Source organism: Phaeodactylum tricornutum, chromosome 23 (genome assembly GCF_000150955.2).
Source record: "Phaeodactylum tricornutum CCAP 1055/1 chromosome 23, whole genome shotgun sequence".
In the NCBI taxonomy this organism is placed as follows: Eukaryota; Bacillariophyta; class Bacillariophyceae; order Surirellales; family Neidiaceae; genus Phaeodactylum; species Phaeodactylum tricornutum.
The window spans coordinates 17,383-39,412 of record NC_011691.1 but is presented as its reverse complement, the minus strand read 5'-3'; the positions used below and the strand labels follow the sequence as shown (position 1 = coordinate 39,412).

The window sequence follows — 22,030 nt, the reverse complement described above, 5'->3', positions numbered from 1 at the left end:
ACGCCTATGACGGTACCTATCGGTTGGTGTGCACATAAATCCACATAAAGTCTACGCAACGTGCGATACGAAAACAAGAACTACTAAGGGATCTGTTTGTCTCAGGTACAATGGTAAGCTTTCAGGATTGCAGACACTACGAAGCTGCATATCATGCTAGTAGCAGATTGACCGATTTCGGGCTTGAGCGTAGAGAGACTGACCATTCGAGCCGCACAGCTTTTGGCTCACAAGGAAACACGTATCCCCTGGAAAACTTTTCAGATCCATCCGCACATTTTGGCCAATGGTCGGTACAGCACAGCAGTGCAGGGAATCTCCACCACGGCAGTTTGAGCGCCAATCCATATGCGATAATGCCGCATGTTCCTTTCAACGAGACTCAACAAATTAACCCCAATATTTTGAATCCCGTCCGCCTGCAACAAAATCATAGCCAGTTTGCGTCAGCTGACACTGCTGAAAGAGAGGGATTTTCAAACTCTAGCAATCAGCAAAAGGCTCCGTTGGGTCGTCATAGAACACAGGTGGTGCATGACTATCACGATCACTACCGCGACCCAGGAAACTTCGAAAGACCAGCAGCAGCGGGCAAGTACCCTTCCAAAGAGGTTGGAAGCGGCAGGCCCTCCTTTCGTGGTGGCACTTCAATTCACTTCCCGGAGCGGCTGTTTGAAATGCTGGACCGAGAAGATGAGCTAGAGTTGGCTCATATAGTCTCATGGCAGCCACACGGACGTTCCTTTTTGGTCCACCGAACGGCCGATTTCGTAGCCACTGTATTGCCGAGGTGCGTCTGTGGAGCAATCCTTGATCCGTAGATTCTCCTTTGACTATATGCTTATCAAAAGCTGGTCTCGTTTTGTCTGTCCTACTATAGGTTTTTCCGTCAGAGCAAGTTTACCTCGTTTCAACGTCAGTTGAACCTGTATGGCTTCACCAGATTATCCGTGGGTAGAGACAACGGAAGCTACTATCACGAGCTATTCCTGCGAGGCTGTCCCAAGCTCTGTCGCCGAATCATCCGGCGGCGCGTCAAAGGCAATGGCGTGAAACCAACTCCATCTCCAAGAACAGAACCAGACTTCTACAACATGGAATGGTGTGATCAAAATGGACCCAAGAAACAAGCGGATTCTGACGAGGACGAAACCTCGCTTCCAATTGCAGCTGCGCTGGCGCCGTTACTAGATGAGGGATACGAGAATTTGCGTCACCAAGCCCTTCGACAGCAGCAAAATGACCAGTCGCAGCAGCAGGCGTCTTTCTCTCGCCAGCAAGAAGCGGATAGTTTCTTGTACAATAGAAGAGGCCAAAGCGGATTGCGGTTATCGTCCGGAAGAAAGCCTAACTTTCACCACCAATTTGTGAGCGAATCTTCCTTTCAGCCAGTGTGTCGTTCGCTCTCTCGCGATCAAAAGAACGAGCATCCACTAACTAGAGATTGCTTCGTTCCCCATGCCGTCCTGGCTAGCAGAATCTCATTTCGGCCGCCAAAGAGGGCAAAAGTAAGAGGTGTGGGCAATCCCGAAGTATTCGGTAGCATCACGGATTTGTTTTCCAGTGACGACGACGAATGCAATGTCAGGGATTCGAATCTCCACCCCGATAAGCGATTTTAAGGCAAACTATAGTGAGGGATCGGCCTGTCTATAACTTGCTACGGAAACGCTTGAGGCAGCAGACGATCCAACTGACTGGAAATGTAACTTGCAAATATTTTCAAAGCTGCCCTTTTGCAACCCTACTAGTGCTCCATGGTTTTTGCATAGCCAGAAGCAAGACCACCGTTTTAACAGTCTTACATAAATTAGGAGGGAAGCCACAGATGTACGAAAGGCATCACAGTCGAAACGGCTATTTGTGACAATAGGTTGCTCGTCGCTGACCGTGAGTTGACAGCGCAGAATGATTCGGGGCATTTTCCTGTAAGGCCTGTCCTCCCTACGAGTGTGGTCATCGGGGTCACAAAGGATTGCTATGACCGTAGGCGTTCACATGCAAACCACATTTTTCTTCAAGCACAGGAAAAACCTACTTCACAAAATAGGAGAAAGGTATCATGGGGGCCACTGCATCTCGAAGCGAGCATGTACACAAGGCAGCGCGTAAAGTATCACAGGAGCCCGAAAACGATCCCGTTAGTCAACTGGTATGTACTGTACTGAAAGACGTCCCTTTCTCGTTTATGAGTGCAGACAAACCTCATCTCCATTGCTCCTTTAGCCCTTAGATCCGTCAAAGGACTTTTTCGACCATGTGCACTCGTATTTAGAGCTACGCCAGCGCTTGGATGAGACAGCAAAAGCAATCGACCCCGATGGTGCGTTGAAAGCACTGACAGTCGATGCCCTCTTGGGCCGACGAGACCATGTCGATGGCACTTTTCCAGTAGAATTTCAGCAGCAAAGCGCTTATGGAGAGACCGTTGCCGACACCGAAGAACTTTTGGTAGCAGCTTCGTTGGTCCAAGCCGAGTTTCGAGACTTCTTAAAGCGTATACAGAAGGATATGCCTTGGCTTGCCGAAGAGGATCTCAGGGGTAAACAGAGCAATTCTTGCAACTTTGACAAGAATACCGACCCCTCAACTCGTATTTGGTTGGCACCGATGAAAGATGCCCAACGTATTGTCGACAAGGCTTCCCTTAAGTACGCGGACCGATATCCTGGGCCACCGGAATCCTGGGTCTACGACGTCATCCGTGCCAGCGTTGTTTGTATGAATGCGACAGAAATCAAGGATGTGGTCGCCTGGCTCTCCTCCAATTCGCATTCCACACCCTTGGTGGCGGCGAAGAATCGCTTTCAATCGCCAACGAGCATTACTAAATACCGAGATTTTGTCTTCTTGATCAAATTGCCTGTCGCGAATGCTTCGTTTCATCATGTGTGCGAGCTGCAAGTACATCACGCTGCCATGGTCCAGTATCAATCCCAGTCGCAGCACTACTATAAGAATTTGCGATCCTACTTTTCCCACGTGATTGATGTGGACGATTGGGAGCAGCGTATGGCAGATTTAGAAGCAATAGGAAGATATTCCAAGTACGATACCATGGACGATGGGCTTTGTACCAAGGTATCGGCGTGCGGAAACGTTTTCCGTATTGAGCGTTTGGCTGATCTGTTGGAAACCAGTCTTCCTCCCTGCACGGACGCGGCGGTTCGCTTGTACCAAAAAGCATTGGTACTTGTCATAAGCGACTCTAACATGAAGAGCCTAGCTGTGGCGACCGTATACGAAAAACTGGGAGGTGCTCTATCCAGACGTGGAAAATACGGAGCCGCCCTGTGTCTGCTGGAGGCTGCTTTCGAACTCCGCCAAACCGATTTGGGCGAGACACATCCGGATACTCTGAAATTGCAGAACGAGGTGGGCGTGTGTCATCATAGAAATGGCAAATATCAAATGGCACTGGCGACTTTCAAGACTGCTTTAGAGACTCTCGAGCTTCAAGCTGGAAAGCGGCATACTCACACTGCCCAAGCACACAACGACATTGGATGTTTACTTCGCGATATGGGCAAGTACACAGAAGCTCTGGATCACCACCAGCAGGCACTTCAAATTCGCGAAGCTGTTCTGGGAAAGAAGCATACGGCCACGGCCTCTTCTTACGATAACATCGGCGTTGTGATGCAAGAGAACGGCGACTTTGAATGGGCGCTGCAATATCATAGGCGGGCTTTTATTGTTCGCCGTGCTTTGCTCGGAGATCATCCCTATACAGCCGTGTCCTACGAAAACATAGGTTTACTATTGAATCGTCAAGGCAAGTCGCTAAGGGCATTGACTTTACTTGGAAGAGCTCTAGAGATCCGCGAAGCCTTCCTTGGCGACCGCCACCCGGACACGGCACGATCTCTGAATAGCGTCGGTCTCGTTTTGGCCAAGCTTGGTCGTACTCCCGAAGCACTAAGCTTTTACCAGAAAGCACTCACCATCCGAGAGGATCTGTTGGGTAATGATCATCCGGAAACTGGAGTATCCTATAGTAGTGTGGGAACAGCGTTGCGTCAGCTTGGCAACTATAATGAAGCGCTCGAATATCACGAAAAGGCTTTGGTCGTGGCGTCGGCAGCTAACGGCACGCATCTCCAAACAGCGGTTTTCCATTGCAATCTCGGTACGGCCGAAGCCCACCTCGGAAACTACGACACCGCCTTGAAGCAGTACCATCAGGCTAAAGCGATACGCACGCAAGTTCTCGGCCAGAGTCACCCCGATACACTGGCCGCACAAAGGTCTGTAGACGCAATCCTGCGTGCCAAAGTTCAAGCTTGGGGACGGTACAACATACAGTAAATAGATTTGGATTTCGAATCTGTTTTGGGCAATCTTTCGGTCGATCATCAGAAACTAGTCATCGAAGAAAACTCAATTATGGCACCAATACTTTTATATAGATCTAGAAAGCTTCGAAATATTCTATTGAAGAATTCTCTATTAAATTTAATAGCATTGGCCCTATGAGAATTCCAATGCCTCCTCTCTTTTGAAAAGATATGATTCATGGAGGACAGACAAAACTTCCGAAGTATTATCATCATTTTATGAACTCGAAAGAAGCAAAAATTTGGCAAGTCGAGCTTATTGGCTAGTTTACACCTATTTACATATTTTGGTTTTGAGTCTTAGGCTGAATCGTGGGAAAAATTCAACTTACGTGAACTGTATGTATTTGACTCGTATAGATACTACCAGGATTCGTGGTAGTTCTTTAGGAAAAGCGAAATTTCGAAATCGCTTCAGAAAACTGGTGCCATCGGTTCTAATTGCCGAGCCGAAACCGAAAGACCCACCGAGTTCTCAAGACAAGGCAATTTGATTCTTCTTCTGTAAAAGGTGAATTCGAGCAGTTAAAGGATCAAGCAAGGTAAAAAAGTGACTTGTCCTTCACAACTTGAAGCTTCTGGTGACTATTTTTCGACAGGCTCGCAAGTGCCTGTCCAACACCGTTTTGAATAAACTGTCTTGTAGTTTGAAGACCTATGTTTCATTGGGATATTCACAGATGTCGAATCAACGTTGCACTATGTAAGCCGGTACTACAGAGCTAACATGACTTCGGAGAATATATATATATATTACGATTTCGTCAAAGGAGGAAGCCCCCGAACAGGTCAACACAGAACGAACGAAGGAAAGAACGCACACACGCTCCTACTTCTCACAAGTCAGGTCAAATATTTTCCACACCAACATTGACTGCCCGAACTAGCCGATTCTCTTAAACCTTTGACAATGGTATTCTACAGAGCTTCGACGTTTGCACCAGAGAGCAAAGAGCGTCACACGGAGGGATACAAAGTCACTCCGCCGTTCAAAAATGAATTACAGGATGGCTTTCCGAACAACCAATATTTCAGGCATTCATTCCAACTTGATGACTTGCCGTCTCCGGATTCTCTTCTCCAACGATCCAATATCTCAAACACTGGCGATTGCCGTATCGCCTCGTTCCGCCATCCAGTGCACGCCAACATCGTGAATCCTTCGCACTTTCGCTCTGTCTCCAATAACGGGCACACGATTGCCGATCAGGTTTGCCTTGGCGACTATGGAATTGACATGATGTCAACCCAACGTCTAAACGAGCAAATTTGTTTCAGCGAAATCCCTCCTCGTATGGTAGTCAACCACAAGTACTTCGACCATTACCGTGATGCCGTCAACTTCAATGTTCAGCCATCGAAACCGGAATCTACCTCCAACCCAAAGCATCCTTTCCGTGGGGGTGTCGCCGTTCACTTTCCTGAACGCTTATTCGAAATGCTGGATAGAGTGGAGGAGCTGGGAATGTCCCATATCGTCTCTTGGCAACCTCATGGACGTTCTTTCTTAGTACACAAGCCCAAGGAATTTGTTTCCGCTATCATGCCACAGTAAGTTCTACTACACGGACAGATGCAACCACCTTGCATGTATAATCGGCTTCTAACGCCTTTTTCTATTTCAAAATATGTTAGCTTCTTTCGTCAATCCAAGTTCACGTCTTTTCAGCGACAGTTAAACTTGTACGGATTTGTCCGACTGACAGTGGGTAAGGATAGTGGTAGCTACTACCATGAATTGTTCCTGAGAGGCTGCCCAATGCTCTGCCGTTGCATTGTCCGTCGGCGAATCAAAGGAAATGGTGTGAAACCAGCACCTTCTCCATCTACGGAACCGGATTTTTACAGTATGGAGCGCTGCGAATCGACAGGTCCCAAAACAGAAAACGACACGTTGGACACGCAAAAAAATGAACCTGGACCACATCAAGACTGTAGACACCTTAATGAAGATATACACTTTAGCTGCACCCCAGCAAGAATCGAGGACCAAATGATGCCTGTGCCAATCTGTCCGACAGAACCGGAGAATTGGATGCAGCCCAATCGCAGACTTTTCGAACTCTTGGCCAAGGCCACATCGATGGATACACACATTTACGACGAGCTTGACTCCGTCTATCGCGAGTTGGACATTCCCGTTCCCGATCCTCTTTTTGAGATTGATCTCACGGTGGCAACTGTAGATGACTTTTGAGTCTGGATTTGAAAAGTCTCAGACTGTACCTCCTCTACCGGTCGCTGCACAGGCGGGGGCAGCAACCATTTTGAAACAGTATGACGAGGAGACAATGCAATCAACGGTTCCGCCTAATTGAAGTTAATTGATTAATATAAAGAGACAAATGTTGATGCAACAAATTGGAGGTTTGTCATGAAAGAGAGCAAAAAGGGTAGGGCGTGATTGCTTACTACCTCTGTCACTCCATCACTTTCCTTTCCTTATCCAAGCGACAGATGTTCTGGGCTATCTCACTTCCAGCAACCGCACCGAGAAGGAGTTCCCTCTTTGGATAGAGGGAACCGATCCTTGGCAGTTCCATGAGCCGAACTTCGTACCCTTCTTCTCGGGCCCACTCTAATCTATCGATTTCAACCACTCGCTTAGCCAGTCGACAACGCTGCCTCCGCTCTGATTCAAAACGATCCACAAGCTGGGCATCGTATAAGACTCCATAGTCGGCTGCAGCCGCTAGCAATTCGTAGTCATCATCGTCTCGAACGTTTTTTTGTAGCCAACGAGATCGGGGATAAGAAATACAGGCCGTTCCTTGTTTGTGCTGCTCTATGACTTTGGGCATTTCGCTGGGCAGCCAAGCCTTTTTTACTTTCCCGATGCAACAGGGCGAAATCGCAAATGGCAACCGGCTGGAGACTGCAGCAACCATAGCCAGATCCGAGGCAACTCCGCAGGCGTGAAGTGAGACGACGATGGAACACACGTCTTTCAAAGACTTGGCGGAGTGTCCAGTGTTTGGGTCAATCAGGAAATCGGTCAGATCTGCATACATTGTTTGAATTTGTAATTCGGCAGAATGGCCTCGTTTCGTTAATCGTACCAGAGAATTACGGTTGATATCCACTCCCAATACTTGTTGTTTCGCATCGCCTTCCTTCTGCTGTAGTAACCAAGCCAAAGGCAAGGCTAAATTTCCCGCGCCGCAACCAAGGTCCGCTACGATTGTTGTCGCTTTCGCAGCCGGCTCTAATAAGAGCGCTTTCTCCAGAACGTACCAAAACGCTTCCACGGCTGCCCTTTTTCTCTTTCCTCGTTCCGTTCCCGGTACCAGTCCACCACCCCGTACCGGATCCAGCATAACTGGAAACGCGTCCCAATCCAGCGTTGGTGCATCCAAGACAGGTACCGCATCGGATGCTCTCAGTACGCATCCGATTGGCCGTTCCGCTTGCATAATAGATTCCAATAACTCGTCCGTCCTCTGCGCTACACGCTGTCGCCGCCGAGCGTAACTTTCGGCTCTTTGTCTACGGCGTTCGATGTCTCGGGGAGTCAGGACGGGAGGAGATGGGGGACCGGAAGGTTTGGGTTGTAAACTGCGCATGGAAGCCCAGTTCAGTTTGAAAGGCTGTGACGCCGATTCGGAATGTTTCTGAAGGGCCAGTATCGCAGCGCTGGCCTCGACGGACGAGTCGAAGGCAATCGTCGCACTTCCACCGTGCTGCTTATTGCGGTCGCGAAGCTTTCGTTGGTCCACGGGTGGAAGCGCCTTGACGGTAATCCTTGGTACCGCGTCCGTGTGTGGAATCGCAGCGGCAACAACGCTGGCTAGTATAGCTTCCACTTGCTCGATGGATGTAGTCCAGTCCAAGTTCCCAACGTGGACGACGGTGTCGCTCCGAGCGAATCCATTTTGTGCTGTCGTTGCAAGAAAGGAAGAGTTTGGTTGGGCTGTATGGGCAAAAACCGAGCCCCGCTTCTCGCAATGGTAATGCACAGGCTGGAGCGTGAATGTACGGCAGATTACGGCCATCAATCCGAGGATGGGAGCGTGGAGAAGAATGCGGCGTACGACTTTGCGACTCATACTGATACGGCACTTCGTAACGCTGCCGCCCGCCGCATTCCTTTTCACCAGCCGAAAACGTTGGCTTGCTACCCGATAAAACCAGCTGTCCAACGTTCCTGTTCGTTCTACGATCCTGTATCTCTAGCTAGCGGCCTCAATCAAATTGTTCTAGCAAAACTGTCAAACATATTCTCCCGTCTCCCCATTTGTTCAACATGCCGTCTATCTGTCCGTCTGTCCATTGTTTCTGATGCCGCGCATCGAGATTTCACTATCAATGGTCAAGTATCTCCTGGCTTCTGAAGACAGCACGAGGTGATCAAGACTCGTCTGGCTCCTAACGAAGAGATACGAACTAACGAATATGGTTTTCACAATCGTTGTTAAGATTTATATTATGAGCTCTAAACTAAAGCCAAATCTATTCAGTTTCATCAAGTTCCACGGTCAAAACTACCGTGGTCCAGTTCCACGGTCTTAAGCATCACCGTGGACCATTTTCATCAATCCCACGGTATTGTACACGCTACCGTGGTCAAGTTTGTCATAGTAACCATGCTTCTGAGCGTGGTAACGGTCGAGACCCAAAACAGTCACATGATGTTTTTGGACATTCAACTGTCCAGTCACCAATCCAAAACAATCAGTCTTGCAATCTGTGGCCAAACACACAAGATTAGTTTTGGCCGGCTTGCCTTGGGTGCCGTGACTCAAGGCATGCGCGCACTCGCGCGAGGCGGTACTCAAAAACAACTTTCCAGTTGACATTCACAGTCGATGTCAATGTTTCTTGGCTGCCTTTTTCATTCAAGTTTTTCGATGGACAGCACTTCCTCTCTCTCACTGTTCAGACATCGTATCTGACTTGTGAGATCTACTCGGAACTACATTTGCCGACTAGAGTCATTTCCCTGTTATAAGAATTTAGGAAACTAGAATTAAAATAAGAGTACCAATGAAAGGACAGGATCGTAGCTTCGACACTACCCGAGGAACTAATTCGGCATTAAGATAATTGTCTAAAATCAAGACCCAATAAGAAATCAAGGGTTTCCTCTTTGTGGACACCTGCCAACGAAGCTTGACGTTGCCCATCAAATGCCTGGGTTCGGGCCTTTCAAACCTGAAAATGACTCTTTTGTGATAGACAGGATGAGTCAAGTCCAACTTGTGACCCTTTTAATCGCTCTCGAACTTTTAGTTATTGCATCCCGCGGTTTCTTCGTTCGCGGACCTTTCGCTGTGCGCGTCACACTCTGCTGCCCCAAAGCAGATATTTTCTGTCAAGCCAGAAAGAAGATCCAGTCATGAAGCTTCGTTTGTGGTCCGAAAAGACCAAGGATGTTGATCGCAATGGCGGCGATTCCATGAACGACGATGACGATGACAGTCTATCTCTGGGTGACTCCTCGGGGGAAGAAGAAGAGTCGTCCGTTGAGTTTCATACAAGCACGCACGGGAGCGATTCCGGCAAGAAGTCAGCCACATCCGAGGAATCGAGTACCAACCGGATCGCTCACTCAGAAACCAAGGCCGTCACTCGGTCCAAGATTCTTTTTCTTCTCATCATTGCTGCGGCCGCGGCTGGAGTTGGTACCGCGACTTTTTTCTTTACAAGAAATAAACAAAAGGACGAATTCCGTGCCGAGGTAAGATCGTAACAGAAGCATCCCATTCACCGAAGGAATCTATGCTCCTTCTGCTCATTTCTCACACTACGTTGGTGTGTTTCTCTTGGTTCAGTTCAACAACTTTGCCAAACAGCTCATTGACGAATCCGAAAACAACGCCCGTAGCGTGTTTGGTCAGCTACATATTCTTTCGACCACACTTTCAACCTTTGCCACTGATACCAATCAAACATGGCCAAACATGACTCTCACCCATTTCGCAGTGAGAGCCGCAGAGATACGTGAATTTACTGGAGTCGAGCTCGTTGTTCTTGCCCCACTGGTGCATGTCGACGAAAAAGAAGAATGGGAACGGTATGCCTGGGAGCATCAGAAAGAGGCTTTCGAAAATGACCACATTTACTATCTAGGAGTAAGTCAGCCCTTGGGAAAGCGATTCAAGAGTCATGTTCTGTCTTCGACATGATGGCTCACTGTTTTTACGCTTCATGTATTCTAACTCAACTGCAACAGAGTGAAAATCAGACCGAACAGGACATTGGAACTATAACCACAGCAATTTACCCGTTTCCTACTTCGACTCGACAACTGTCTGGCGATGTCCACCGCCGACGAGTTCAGGACCAAGATCATGGCGACCATGACGTACCACGAGAAAACAATCGTGCGGGTCTACCTGCAGGAGTTTCGGTCCCTGTGTGGCAGTTTGGACCTCGTGTTCGTGTAGCTTCTTTGGCTCTGCTCGACCTCTATAGCTATCCCCCCTTCGAGATCATCGTGAACAACGTGTTCGATAGCAATCAAGCTCTTCTATCAGGGATCGTCAATCTTGATGTACTTGAAAGGTACGTTGACCTGGGTGAAAACGATCAAAGCAAATTGAGAAGTGTGCTTGCCCAGCCCGTTTTCAAATCTCTACACGATCGGAATTTGGAAGTGGTCGGATTTCTCTTCGGCGTTCTCCGTTGGCAAGATCTCTTTGAAAACATCTTACCACAAGGAGTCGACGGGCTTGTTGTGAATATGAAAGACTCTTGTGGAGCTGGCTTCAGTTTTGAAATTAATGGCCGCGAAGCTCTGTTCACAGAAGATGATCGAACACGCGATTCCTTGTACAACGATATGGTGATCCGAGCTCCATTTGCTCGTTTTGCTACTGTAGAGGAAGACGACAAGACAAATAAAGGTTGTACATACGAGCTCGAGATTTACCCATCGCAAAAATTCGAGGCGACTTTTGAATCCAACGAGCCTTGGCTTTTTACAAGTGTGGTTGTCCTCGTGTTCTTATTCACTGCTGTTGCGTTTATGATTTACGACGTGATGGTTCAACGCCGGCAGGACAAGGTCATGAATACAGCCAAGCGGACCCGAGATATTGTCACTTCCCTCTTTCCGAAGGACGTTGGACTAAAGCTTATTGAAGATGCCCAAGCTCAAGCAGCATTGGAAGCAAATGCAAAGAGAGGACATTTGTCGAGTAAAGCAAGTCTCAAATCATACTTAGATGGGACAGGTGATCACATGCAAGAGAACAGCAAGCCTCTGGCGGATTTGTTCCCAGCAACTACGGTGGCATTTGGCGACATTGTGGGGTTCACGGCGTGGTCTTCCACAAGGGAGCCTTCTCAGGTTTTTACTCTTTTGGAAACTATCTACCGAGAGTTTGACGATATTGCGAAACGTCGAAGAGTTTTCAAGGTTGAAACGGTCGGAGACTGCTACGTAGCTGTTTGCGGTCTGCCCGATCCTCGTAAAGACCACTACGTTGTGATGGCTAGATTTGCCCGTGACTGTCTTCAGCGAATGCAAGTAGTTTTGAAACGGTTGGAGGTACAGTTAGGGCCCGATACCGCGGAATTAGGGATGCGATTTGGTCTGCATTCCGGTCCTGTCACAGCTGGCGTTCTTCGGGGTGACAAGGCTCGTTTTCAGCTTTTTGGCGATACAGTCAACATGACAGCTAGGATTGAAAGCACAGGTCAAAAAGATCGCATTCATCTTTCGCAGGACACTGCTGACCTTTTGGTGGCTTCCGGCAGGAGCCATTGGGTGCATGCTCGGGAAGAAACCGTGCACGCGAAAGGAAAAGGAGAAATCCAGACGTTTTGGCTGGAAATCAAGGGAGAGCCGACCAAGTCTACAACATCCGCAAGCACCAACTCTGATGATCAGAATGCTCCATCCGATCCCAAAAGTGCTTTTTCAGCCTCAGTTCCGAGGACCGCAAAAGAAGAGCGGCATGCTCGACTTGTTGATTGGAACGTAGACTTGCTTCAGAGGCTTCTCAGAGAAATTATTGCGCAAAGGCAAGCAATTGGAACAGAGGTGGATTCTTCAGAGACAATAAGATTGCTGGAGCAAGCAATTGCCTCAGATTCCAAGATCGTGCTGGATGAAGTGAAAGACGTCGTTGCTTTGCCTAAGTACAACTCCAAAATAGCCCAAAAATGGTCAAAGCAAGATTCAGTGCAGCTTGATGACAAGATTGTTGGCCAGCTTCGCGACTACATTCGCACAATAGCGGCCTTGTACCGAGACAATCCTTTCCACAACTTTGAGCATGCTTCCCATGTGACCATGTCGGTGGTTAAGCTTTTGTCTCGAATAGTCGCACCAGATCTAAATATCGTGGAAGATGATTGCGACACAAACAAGAGTCTCCACGACCATACATACGGGATTACATCAGATCCGTTGACGCAATTCGCTGTGGTTCTATCGGCGTTGCTTCACGACGTTGACCACACTGGTGTCCCCAACGCTCAACTCGTTAAGGAAGAGTCGGGAATTGCCGCCGTTTATCGCAAAAAAAGTGTTGCCGAACAGAACTCGGTTGACATTTCGTGGAATTTACTTCAAGAGGAAGTATATACTGATCTACGCCGGTGTATTTACGGCAACGGTCAGGAATTACAACGTTTCCGCCAACTTGTTGTAAATACTGTCATGGCGACAGATATTATGGACAAAGAGCTCAGCGCGGATAGAAAGTCGCGATGGAACATCGCTTTTGCTCAAGGCGAAGTTGGGAGCTTTCCCCTTCATGAAAATGTATGGACAAGTGTCAACCGAAAGGCAACAATCGTAATCGAGCATCTAATTCAAGCATCGGATGTGGCGCATACTATGCAACATTGGCATATTTACCGAAAGTGGAATGCCAAGCTCTTTGAAGAATGCTATGCGGCTTACAAAGCTGGGCGTGCAGACAACGATCCGGCAGAACAGTGGTACGAGGGCGAGATTGGTTTCTTTGACTACTACATCATTCCACTTGCCATGAAATTAAAATCCTGTGGAGTATTCGGCGTATCCAGTGATGAGTACTTAAACTATGCCCGCCAAAATAGGAAGGAATGGGAAAGCAAGGGCCGCGAAATAGTTGCTGAACTTGTTGAATCTGAAAAGCTTCGAGAAAGCGTGTGTCACAAGAACACTGGTGCCCAAATTGACTGTCAACAGTGAGGCATTAGAAAGAATATTTAATTTGCAAACTTTCATGTTCTGAGATATTGCACTACTTATTACGAGAGGAGTCGCTGCTGCAACGAGAATCTCCACAAGAGAGACAGGACCTTCCCTTTACCTTAGAAGTTCTGCAAATGGACAATGACTGCAACAACCCTTTGTAGATCCTTTGGAAACACCTAGTTTTTCAAAAACGTGGGTGGCCTTTCAGCTTTCGACTTATGTTAACAATTAGAAAAAGCTACAGCGCACCAGAAGGTTAGGTGGCCGCCGACTCCTAGCAATGAGCTTCAAACCGTTTTTGCCGCATCCAGAAGTTAAATATTCTAGTAAACACCATAATAAATAGCTCCAACATTAGAGGCTTCTGCTCGTATGAAAGAATCAAGAGCAGGAAAGCCTTGGCGTTCCATTCCTATTCCTACAACGTCAAATCTACAGGGGCACTCACTTGACCTAGTCATTGTTCAAACATTTGAAGGAAGCATCTTTCATCGAGTGTACGGGAAAATCGAGAGGTATTCGCATCTTATGGGTTATTACCAAAGACCATCAGTAACAGGATTGCAAAGCTCACAGGTGGATTAATACACTCGATTGGTTGCAGTTCTAGCGTGCCTCAAGAACGTATATATTGCACCTGATTGCCAATATCCTAGCTACGGCTCCGCACATCGATATCTTGGTTGCTACGCAGAACAAATTTATGCGTAAAAAGGCGTGAAAATTTTCTTTGTATTACACACTTAAGCTTCCTTCGCCAGAACGACGCCTTCAAATTTATCCTGAAACCATTTGATAGAATCTTCCTTGGTAATCTTATGATTGAAACCAATTCGCCCCTGACGAATCTTGCGTCGGGCAACCCGAGCACCGGGACGCGTCAGACAAACGAAGAAATCCATCCCGTAAATACCTGTGGTGGGATCGTACTTGATGCCGAGATCAATATGTTCGTTGATACCGAAACCAAAGTTGCCAGTGTCGGAAAAGTTCTTTTGCAACAGTTCGTACTCTTTCACTTTGAGACCGCGTTCCAAAATTTCGAGTGCTTTCTCGCCACGGACAGTCACGTGCACAGCGATCTTTTCGTTACGGCGGATTCCAAAGGAGCGGAGAGTGTAACGGGCTTTGGAGAAGACGGGCTGCTGGCCGGTCAGTTGTTCCAACACACGGGCAGCACGGGTGAGTCGATCACCGGATTCACCAACGCAACAGTTGAGAATCAACTTGTCGACCTTAATTTCCCGCATGGCATTTGTTTTGGTTTCCGACATGCTAGCAAGGGAATGTGTTTTGTGAATGAGATAAAAGTAGTAGCGGAAGGTCGAAAACAAAACCAAAAGATGAATGAATTGCGACGATGGTGTTGTAGGGAAGCAAACGAGCAGGGCGACGACTCCCGAGACCAACGTGCTTTTCGTTAGGCACTAAGTTTACCGCCTTACTAAAATATGTTGTATCAATAACTAATCTGGCACTTGTGCTACTATGTAAACTTCAAAAGTATTTTTAAACATTCAAACGATGTTTTCGCACGCAGTTGCCAAACCAAGATAATCAGTAAACGCGACTGATCGTCGTCGAACATAAAACCACCAGGTTTCCGGGAAACTAAGACAACGGAGCAACCATGGACCATGGAGACGCACCTCAGTCCACCTATAGCTATTATACACATAAACTTTGTGACCGCCTACGTGGATCAGTCTACGCACTTCCTTCATGTGGTTCAGGTCATAACCCACGATCGCTTCGAATCGGACCCGATCCATCTTTTTCGCTTCACGTCGGAGTCACCACGAAGCGTTCGCAACCAGGGACGTTGGCCTCCATGCGTGCAAATTCCAATACTGGATAGCGGATGCTAGCAGTAACTTTGAACAGGAGTGCAAATAAAACAGTTTCGATTTAGATACGTGACAAAGACGACCATGAATGCGAAATACTGCTTCTTCTCGCTCCGTAGTTGCGTTGTAGCTCTTTGCTTGCTATATGCTGTCAACTTGTCTGCCTCGCAGCAGACTACACCTTCGCTGGCGTTGACAGCCTCCTCGTCGTTCTCCATGGTGTTGCAGCCCACCAAAGCCGAGCTAGGTTTTAACGCCCTGCAGGCTGTTGAAGAAGCCATTGCATCGACACTACTCATTCTGCAAGACGAAAATTTGTACTTGGACACAGAAGCTGTGATTCAACAAAGCGATTTTCTGGCGATGTCAGCAACGCGACTGCGCTTCTTTGTAATTGTCACCACCACCTCAATAGTGGATCCTGCAAGTGTGGAAACAGATGCGCTACGTGCAGAGCTTAACACTTTTATCCAACAAGTCTTCCAGGACTCGATGTTTGGACGGAACTCCTTTCTGAGGGAAATCCGCGCTAGTCCAAGCGTGTTGCTTGCCAACGTCACAGACTTGGTCGTCACACCCATTATCCCATCGGATACTCCTCCTGGAGGCTCAATAGCTTCATCCGATAGTAGCACCAAGAAGCTCTCGTCACTCGACATCGCCTTGATTGTTGTTAGTGGACTTATCTTTTTTGGCATTCTCTACATGATTCTTCAACACCACAAAGATCGTGGGTATATTGAAAACCAACGTCACCGAGCTTTCAACCACCCTATGGCGGAAGCACTTGGTTCGCGACGCAAAGACTCGAAGTCTTACAAACCCAACGATGATGATGCCGCTCCGTCCACACCGAGTACAATGACTTCTTCGGCCGACAACGACGGTATGGAATTCAATACATTGCCGGAGACACCCGATAGATTGCGCATGCAAATTTCCGCCCACACTCCTCCTCCTACTCTACGCCCCGGGCAAAAGTACGTTGTGTTGAACGAAACCGTTCCACAGCCCACGTGGAGAGACAACTCGGATTCGGCATCGCAGGATTTAGCGGAAACATTTGACAAGAGTAGCTGGTTTGTCACGAGAAGTAACATCGATAACATTCAAGAGGAAGAGCACAATTACGAAGACAAAAGTGAGAAAGAGACAACGCAGATGGTACCAGGATTGGTGGCTGATAATTACGGAAAGCCGACCTCTATCGAGGACGCCAACCCTTCCGATCTGGTCCACACCGACGATAGGCGTTCTATCTCGGGTAACGATACGAGCCCAAGCAAAGATACTTCCATAAACGACGACGCGGACGATGAAGATGACCCGTTTCAAGTCGGCCGTCTGATATCGTCGCCGCATACTACTGACACCGCGAGTAAGTCTAGTGCTAGTGTCGCTTCAACAGCTTCAGCCGTGTCGGAATGGATGCGCTCGATTCGTGTAGTATCCTCCGATGCACGCTCACCAACAACGAGCGTTACTTCCATCCCTGAAGATAAGATTGCTGAATCGTGCACTTCCATTTTGAACGAGAACCCAGTCACAAGCGGAACTCCAGTAGCCAGTCCAGTTGGCTTTGAAAAGACTTCGATAGCTAGCGACGAGTCGATCGCTCAGACGAGTCTAGGAGCATCCAGCTTTTCACAAAATAGTCTAGAGCAAAGTTTGGAAAGTTCCGGTGTCACGCACGGATCAGACTCTACCAACACTCACGGCTTTAAGGTAATTGCCCGTCACGGTGACCGTACGAAGGAAATTGTGTAACTATTGGAAACGACACGATCGACGTTCATAGCTCTTTCGACTGAAAGCATTCCATTTCTATAATTCCATAACTAGAACAGCAATTGCAAAATCTCTTCGAAACGCATTATCTATGTGAGACTCTTGTGCGCTCGCCGTCATCTCGTCTATGCGATACAGAACGAGGGAGAGAAGCGGTGCGAATGGGAAACGAACTTGCACGCGTACCGGAGAAGATGCGATCGACTCCAACAGCTTACGGCAAGGCGGGATGGGATGGTACAGATATTCTAAATGCGGTCTTGAGAACGAGCCTTTTGCGTCTCGTCCTGATTGTAAAAACCGTCAAAATCCAATGCGGTGTGAAGGTTGGGATCTGGGGGTTGATGATGGCTATAAAGATATGGTGCCAGGGTGGTTTTGACACCGTCATTTCCACACGCTTCCAAATCGCTGATTTGCAGTGGTCTGAAATCAGCCACATCAAATCCTGGTCCCACAGCCTCTCCCACAAGACTGTAGTCGTACGGTAGCTGTTGTGGATAGGCATCACGCAGCAAACGCCCACACTTGTAGGTCCCACCCTGAACACAGACTTGGAGTTGATGACCGGCTGATAAATCCGGACCCAAAATAACACGGCGCACGGAAGTGTCGTGATTTGGCAGAAAGAGTAAGTATTCAAAGGGCTTGCCCCCGTGATAATAATGCACGTGATCGGATCGATTGACGCACAAGAGTAGCAGAGGCGAGGCCTTGGTGGGTAACCAATAGATACTCGTCAGGGCGTTACGACGGGGGTCTTGGTCCTGGCGATTCGACTCACGACCGACTGTGGTGACGAGCTGCTCGGCGGAGGGACTCTGGAGGTCGGTGCCACCCCGTGAGGTCATGGGTACGCTCCCACTGCGGTGCGTTTCCAGAAAGAAGCCGCCTTCGGGGTGCGGAATCAACCTCAGCTGTTCCACAATTTCGATGGTTTTCAAAGGCAGCAAGAAGGGAGAATCTGCCGACATTGTATTCAATTGGAGTAGTTCTATCGACGTATAGCTGGAAACACAATGGATAACTTGATCTTATATGTTTGCGTATGTTGAGAGAGTGGGGCTCTTACTCTTCTGTGAATGTGAAAGAGTGATTTGTTTTATTCGTTTTCACTGTTATTTGGGACTCGGTCATGTCAACAAATGTTGGATTCGGATTTGATAATCCAGGATTCCGTCATAATTTCTTCTGACCCATTTTGTAATTTGAATTCCCATATGCCGAATTCCGATTCACTGTCAGAGTCAATCTACCTACTATTGAGGCTGAAAGACGCAAGTGTGGCACGTCAACTTCGACCATCGATCCGCCATCGCGTGCTATACCATTTAATGGTAAAAACTACTCTCTCTCCAGCTAATTGTATTGTTGCAAGTATGGCTAGCAACACACTTAGTCAAATCGCTACGGAATAGCCGCATAAAAGAGATTTGGTGGGCAGCAAATGTTGCAAAGCACAGTCAACGAAATCCAGGGAGAGGAGGACCTGAAAGCTTTTTTTCTTCCTATCGAGCTTAAGTCTGCGGTGGCAATCCTGAATGTCTCGTTTTATGCTAAAGCAATAATAGGACAATACCAGACAGGCCATCATCTGGCTTTGGAACACTCACAATCCACAGTGTGGCCGACCTCGCCTGAAACTGAGAAGCGAATAGATTTCCGCACTGGAACTCCTTTGCGGCCCTCTTCCTTACCCAACTTATCGCAAACCAAAAAAATTATGCGCCAGTTGAAGTCATTGTGCCCCTTCCGACGTGCTTTTGATTCGTCGCAAAAATGGACTGCGCTTGCCACTGCCCGTCTAACTAGGCTCAAAATGTGACGACCCGTTTCTTCTTTTGTGATATCTTTCCTTTGATAGTTGCAGGAGAATAAACAGACGATTCCATCTGCACCAATTTGTCGATACTTTTCGAGGGACTTTTGTCTTCTGCTTCCAGCAGGTCTTCAATATTCTCGTCCGGTATGGCGTTGATAGGTTCCTTTCTCGGCGCCTGCTTCTCGGGACAATCCGTCGCCCGATGCTGTTTCGACCCACACGTCTTGCAAGCTCCACCATTTACATAAATACCTTTCTCATTCTGCGAACACTTGGAAGCCAAATGACCCGTCAAGTGACAGATGAAGCAAGTTGCAAACGGCAACGTACCGTCGTGTTTTTTACCACCAGCTCTCATTGAGGGACACGCGGCTAACGCGTGATCGTGCGAACCACATTTGTAACAAATCTTGACGTCGCTCTGTTGCATCTTTTGTTGCGACTTTTGTTCAGGACATTCAGATACTGCATGCCCAAGTTTCCGACAGTTATAGCAAACGAGTTTGATCGATTTTTCGCGAGCCACCTGTTTGGCTTTGCGATCTCGGGCAATTTGGGTGTACTTGGCACGCCTTTCATCCTTCGTCATCTTTGGCTTACCGATGCCTTCGCTCTTACCACTAATCCTTTTCTTGTGATTTGCCATTGCTGATTATGAATATGAGAGTAAAGAAAGAATTCCAAAAGTGCACACTCTATCACAGAACGAAGAAAACTAATGTAAATTACAGTTACAGTTAATGGAAATGGGAAAATGAAGGGAGTCGTTTTTGACGAGAAGCCAAAAAACGAATGGCCATTCCAGACAAAAATACCCGGATATACCTGGGCATGGTTTCACAGTGACGACGAAACACTTACTGTTAATGTAACCAAAAAGTTATCATGACAACACGTGCAATTGCCGTAAAACGCAACAAAATAGTACATTAACTTGGTACGGGACGTGACATTCATAGTTTCTAAGACACCACGTTGTCTACTGCGTCCATATACTCTAGCTAGAGCCATTCTTATCAAGAACGACAAGTTATATATACGGAGCTTTCTCCTAGGACCTGGGGATTGTTTGTACGATCGCAGTTTCATAGATCCTGTGCCTGATCAGCTTATCAAATCGACAGATTGGTTGCAGCAACTTGCTCTTACTTTTACGATTTCGTTTGATCAATCTGCAGTCAAAGCACTCCTCGACCCACGCAGGGGAAGCGCAGGAAATCTGCAATCGGACTCTGTGAAATCCCATCGACATTTTGTTGCTTGAGCAACAAGGGGGAATTCACAAAGGGCGTCGGTCAAATTCCTTTTATAGCTGCACGCCGCATAAAAGTCTTCATTCTGAAAGAACTCTGTATCAAGAATACTGCAAGGACTCGTGTTCGCTTGTCCGCAACTTCGTAAATATGTTTTGCCTGGACAATCGGTAGTCAATGCATGCAAAGTAGCAAGCTCATGTGCTGCAAGTGAATTTTTTCCCGGATACATGAAAGCAAAGCTTCTTGAAGCCAGACTGCTTTGTTTTGGTAGAGGCAACACAGTGGAAGCCTTCTCAATATGTGACTGTTTGTATCGATGCTTCCAATGTATGGGGCTGGAAAGCTTGTCATTTTTTGACGATGGCTTTACTGCCTGATCGATTTGCTCCTTCGACTGTACAAGACGCAAACCTCTGCAGTACTTGCCCGGCGAGTTATACAGAGGTTTGTTGAAAGAGTATTGCAAAGGGACATCTGAGCTGCCACAATCGCTCATCTGATCTGGGCCCGGAGAGATACTAGTGGCAGGAGTAGGTCGCTTGCTCTTCAAAGTTCTTTGCACCTGAGGTTTTACCCTCGTTGTGTGAGCCATAAGCGAACGCGTAGATACCTTTCGCGATTGTCGTGATGTTTTTCCTAAAATAAGCGGTGGTCGACGACCATTCGATAGACCATCTGGCACAGCATCCGGAGTGGGCATTTCTTCATAGTACACATTGTCGGTCCGTTCCAGCATGGATTGATGGTCTCGCAAAGAAAAAGGTATACCATGCATAGTTCTCGAAATAGAAATGTTCCGATTTCCTCTTTTCCTCAATCTAGGCGATGGGGAACTCTCATTTCTTCTGTATAGTTTTTTCCCAGATCCAAAGGACATGGTATCCCCTTCTATTGACAGCGGCTGAACTTTCGGTTCGCTTGTACCTCGCTGGAACGGAAAAGAGGAAGCTGTACCAAATTCTCGAGGAATTGATTCCGGATAGAGTTTGGCTTGCCTCGACGGCTTTGGACTCGACATCCCTGGGCAATCAATGCCAATGAGATATACACGGCGTTTTTGCGTTGGTACGTCATAAGCAAGCCCCCTTGCCATCTGGTACTTGTTCTTGCTTTCCTCACAGGCAGAGTTACATCGCTTGTGCTTCCGTTTTGAGATTGGACCAAACGGTATGATAGGAGAAATAGAAGTCACATGATTCCTTCTTGGGTTTTTGCTGCCGAGGACAACTATTTCCGGGCTGGCGTTGATCTCTATCATTGGATCTTTGACATCCAAAAGCGGGGGTACAAATCTTGTACACAGAGACTTCTGAGGGTCTGCAGTATATTGCACACGACTTTCCAATTCACAGTCAGTTGGGTGAAACGACGAATGCCTGCGTGGTAGTGTGCCGACCAAGCGCTTCATCACCGCCTTTTTCCAACCCCGTCCATCAAATGACTGCTCTGTTGAGACGGATGTACTGGAGCAATCGATATCAACAGCAAGCGGCAAGAATTGCATCGTAAAAATATATCTTCAATTGGTATTATGGATGTTGGCCATGCAGACATCGAAAATGTGAGATGATGCCTCGGAGTATCGGAATAGAAATTAGGATTTATAAAGGTACTTCATCCCAACAAAAATTCTCGACGACAAAAAGGTGAAAGTCACTCATGTCACAATTAACTGTAATCGATACAATTTGAAAAGACTATTAAGTGTAAATGCAAAGTCGACCTGACAGTGAGTACTTGAAGGGGATTGAAATCATGCAAAGCAACGCGGGTAGATGGATCTAACAGAGGTTGTCTGTAGAGGTATATCGGACAGGCGCGGATAGGAGAAAACATTAGAGCCATAG

The 22,030-nt window shown here is 47.5% G+C and overlaps 9 protein-coding genes across 9 annotated transcripts; 4 read left to right on the top strand and 5 right to left on the bottom strand.

The window, feature by feature from the left end:
- Positions 1 to 56: 56 nt before the first annotated feature.
- Positions 57 to 4,308, top strand: PHATRDRAFT_49558 (predicted protein; the record flags this gene model as incomplete). Its single annotated transcript, XM_002184348.1, has 5 exons — positions 57 to 113; positions 265 to 790; positions 881 to 1,583; positions 2,051 to 2,152; positions 2,227 to 4,308. Exons 2-5 carry the CDS (start codon positions 357 to 359, stop codon positions 4,306 to 4,308), a joined length of 3,321 nt encoding a protein of 1,106 aa, XP_002184384.1. The 5' UTR covers positions 57 to 113; positions 265 to 356.
- An 878-nt stretch (positions 4,309 to 5,186) lies between these two features.
- On the top strand, positions 5,187 to 6,695 carry PHATRDRAFT_49557 (predicted protein). Its single transcript, XM_002184347.1, has 2 exons — positions 5,187 to 5,888; positions 5,973 to 6,695. The coding sequence occupies exons 1-2, from the start codon at positions 5,248 to 5,250 to the stop codon at positions 6,532 to 6,534; spliced, it is 1,203 nt and encodes a 400-aa protein (XP_002184383.1). The 5' UTR covers positions 5,187 to 5,247; the 3' UTR covers positions 6,535 to 6,695.
- Positions 6,696 to 6,757: 62 nt separating this feature from the next.
- PHATRDRAFT_49556 (predicted protein) lies at positions 6,758 to 8,529 on the bottom strand (the record flags this gene model as incomplete). The annotated part of the gene is made up of 1 exon (XM_002184253.1): positions 6,758 to 8,529. Exon 1 carries the CDS (start codon positions 8,381 to 8,383, stop codon positions 6,758 to 6,760), a length of 1,626 nt encoding a protein of 541 aa, XP_002184289.1. The 5' UTR covers positions 8,384 to 8,529.
- A 1,143-nt stretch (positions 8,530 to 9,672) lies between these two features.
- Positions 9,673 to 13,507, top strand: PHATRDRAFT_49555 (predicted protein; the record flags this gene model as incomplete). Its single annotated transcript, XM_002184346.1, has 3 exons — positions 9,673 to 10,014; positions 10,109 to 10,408; positions 10,510 to 13,507. 3 exons carry the CDS (start codon positions 9,673 to 9,675, stop codon positions 13,462 to 13,464), a joined length of 3,597 nt encoding a protein of 1,198 aa, XP_002184382.1. The 3' UTR covers positions 13,465 to 13,507.
- Positions 13,508 to 14,179: 672 nt separating this feature from the next.
- PHATRDRAFT_23324 (predicted protein) lies at positions 14,180 to 14,811 on the bottom strand. Its single transcript, XM_002184252.1, has one exon. The coding sequence runs from the start codon at positions 14,742 to 14,744 to the stop codon at positions 14,214 to 14,216; it is 531 nt and encodes a 176-aa protein (XP_002184288.1). The 5' UTR covers positions 14,745 to 14,811; the 3' UTR covers positions 14,180 to 14,213.
- A 258-nt stretch (positions 14,812 to 15,069) lies between these two features.
- PHATRDRAFT_49553 (predicted protein) lies at positions 15,070 to 17,016 on the top strand. The gene is made up of 3 exons (XM_002184345.1): positions 15,070 to 16,695; positions 16,726 to 16,859; positions 16,915 to 17,016. The coding sequence occupies exons 1-3, from the start codon at positions 15,402 to 15,404 to the stop codon at positions 16,945 to 16,947; spliced, it is 1,461 nt and encodes a 486-aa protein (XP_002184381.1). The 5' UTR covers positions 15,070 to 15,401; the 3' UTR covers positions 16,948 to 17,016.
- Positions 17,017 to 17,157: 141 nt separating this feature from the next.
- PHATRDRAFT_49552 (predicted protein) lies at positions 17,158 to 18,079 on the bottom strand (the record flags this gene model as incomplete). The annotated part of the gene is made up of 1 exon (XM_002184251.1): positions 17,158 to 18,079. The coding sequence occupies one exon, from the start codon at positions 18,077 to 18,079 to the stop codon at positions 17,354 to 17,356; it is 726 nt and encodes a 241-aa protein (XP_002184287.1). The 3' UTR covers positions 17,158 to 17,353.
- Positions 18,080 to 19,114: 1,035 nt separating this feature from the next.
- On the bottom strand, positions 19,115 to 19,573 carry PHATRDRAFT_16155 (predicted protein; the record flags this gene model as incomplete). The annotated part of the gene is made up of 1 exon (XM_002184250.1): positions 19,115 to 19,573. A coding segment is annotated over one exon (459 nt), but the record flags the coding sequence as incomplete, so codon positions are not given.
- A 300-nt stretch (positions 19,574 to 19,873) lies between these two features.
- PHATRDRAFT_49551 (predicted protein) lies at positions 19,874 to 21,891 on the bottom strand. The gene has a single exon (XM_002184249.1). The coding sequence runs from the start codon at positions 21,685 to 21,687 to the stop codon at positions 20,095 to 20,097; it is 1,593 nt and encodes a 530-aa protein (XP_002184285.1). The 5' UTR covers positions 21,688 to 21,891; the 3' UTR covers positions 19,874 to 20,094.
- Between the last annotated feature and the right edge of the window lie 139 nt (positions 21,892 to 22,030).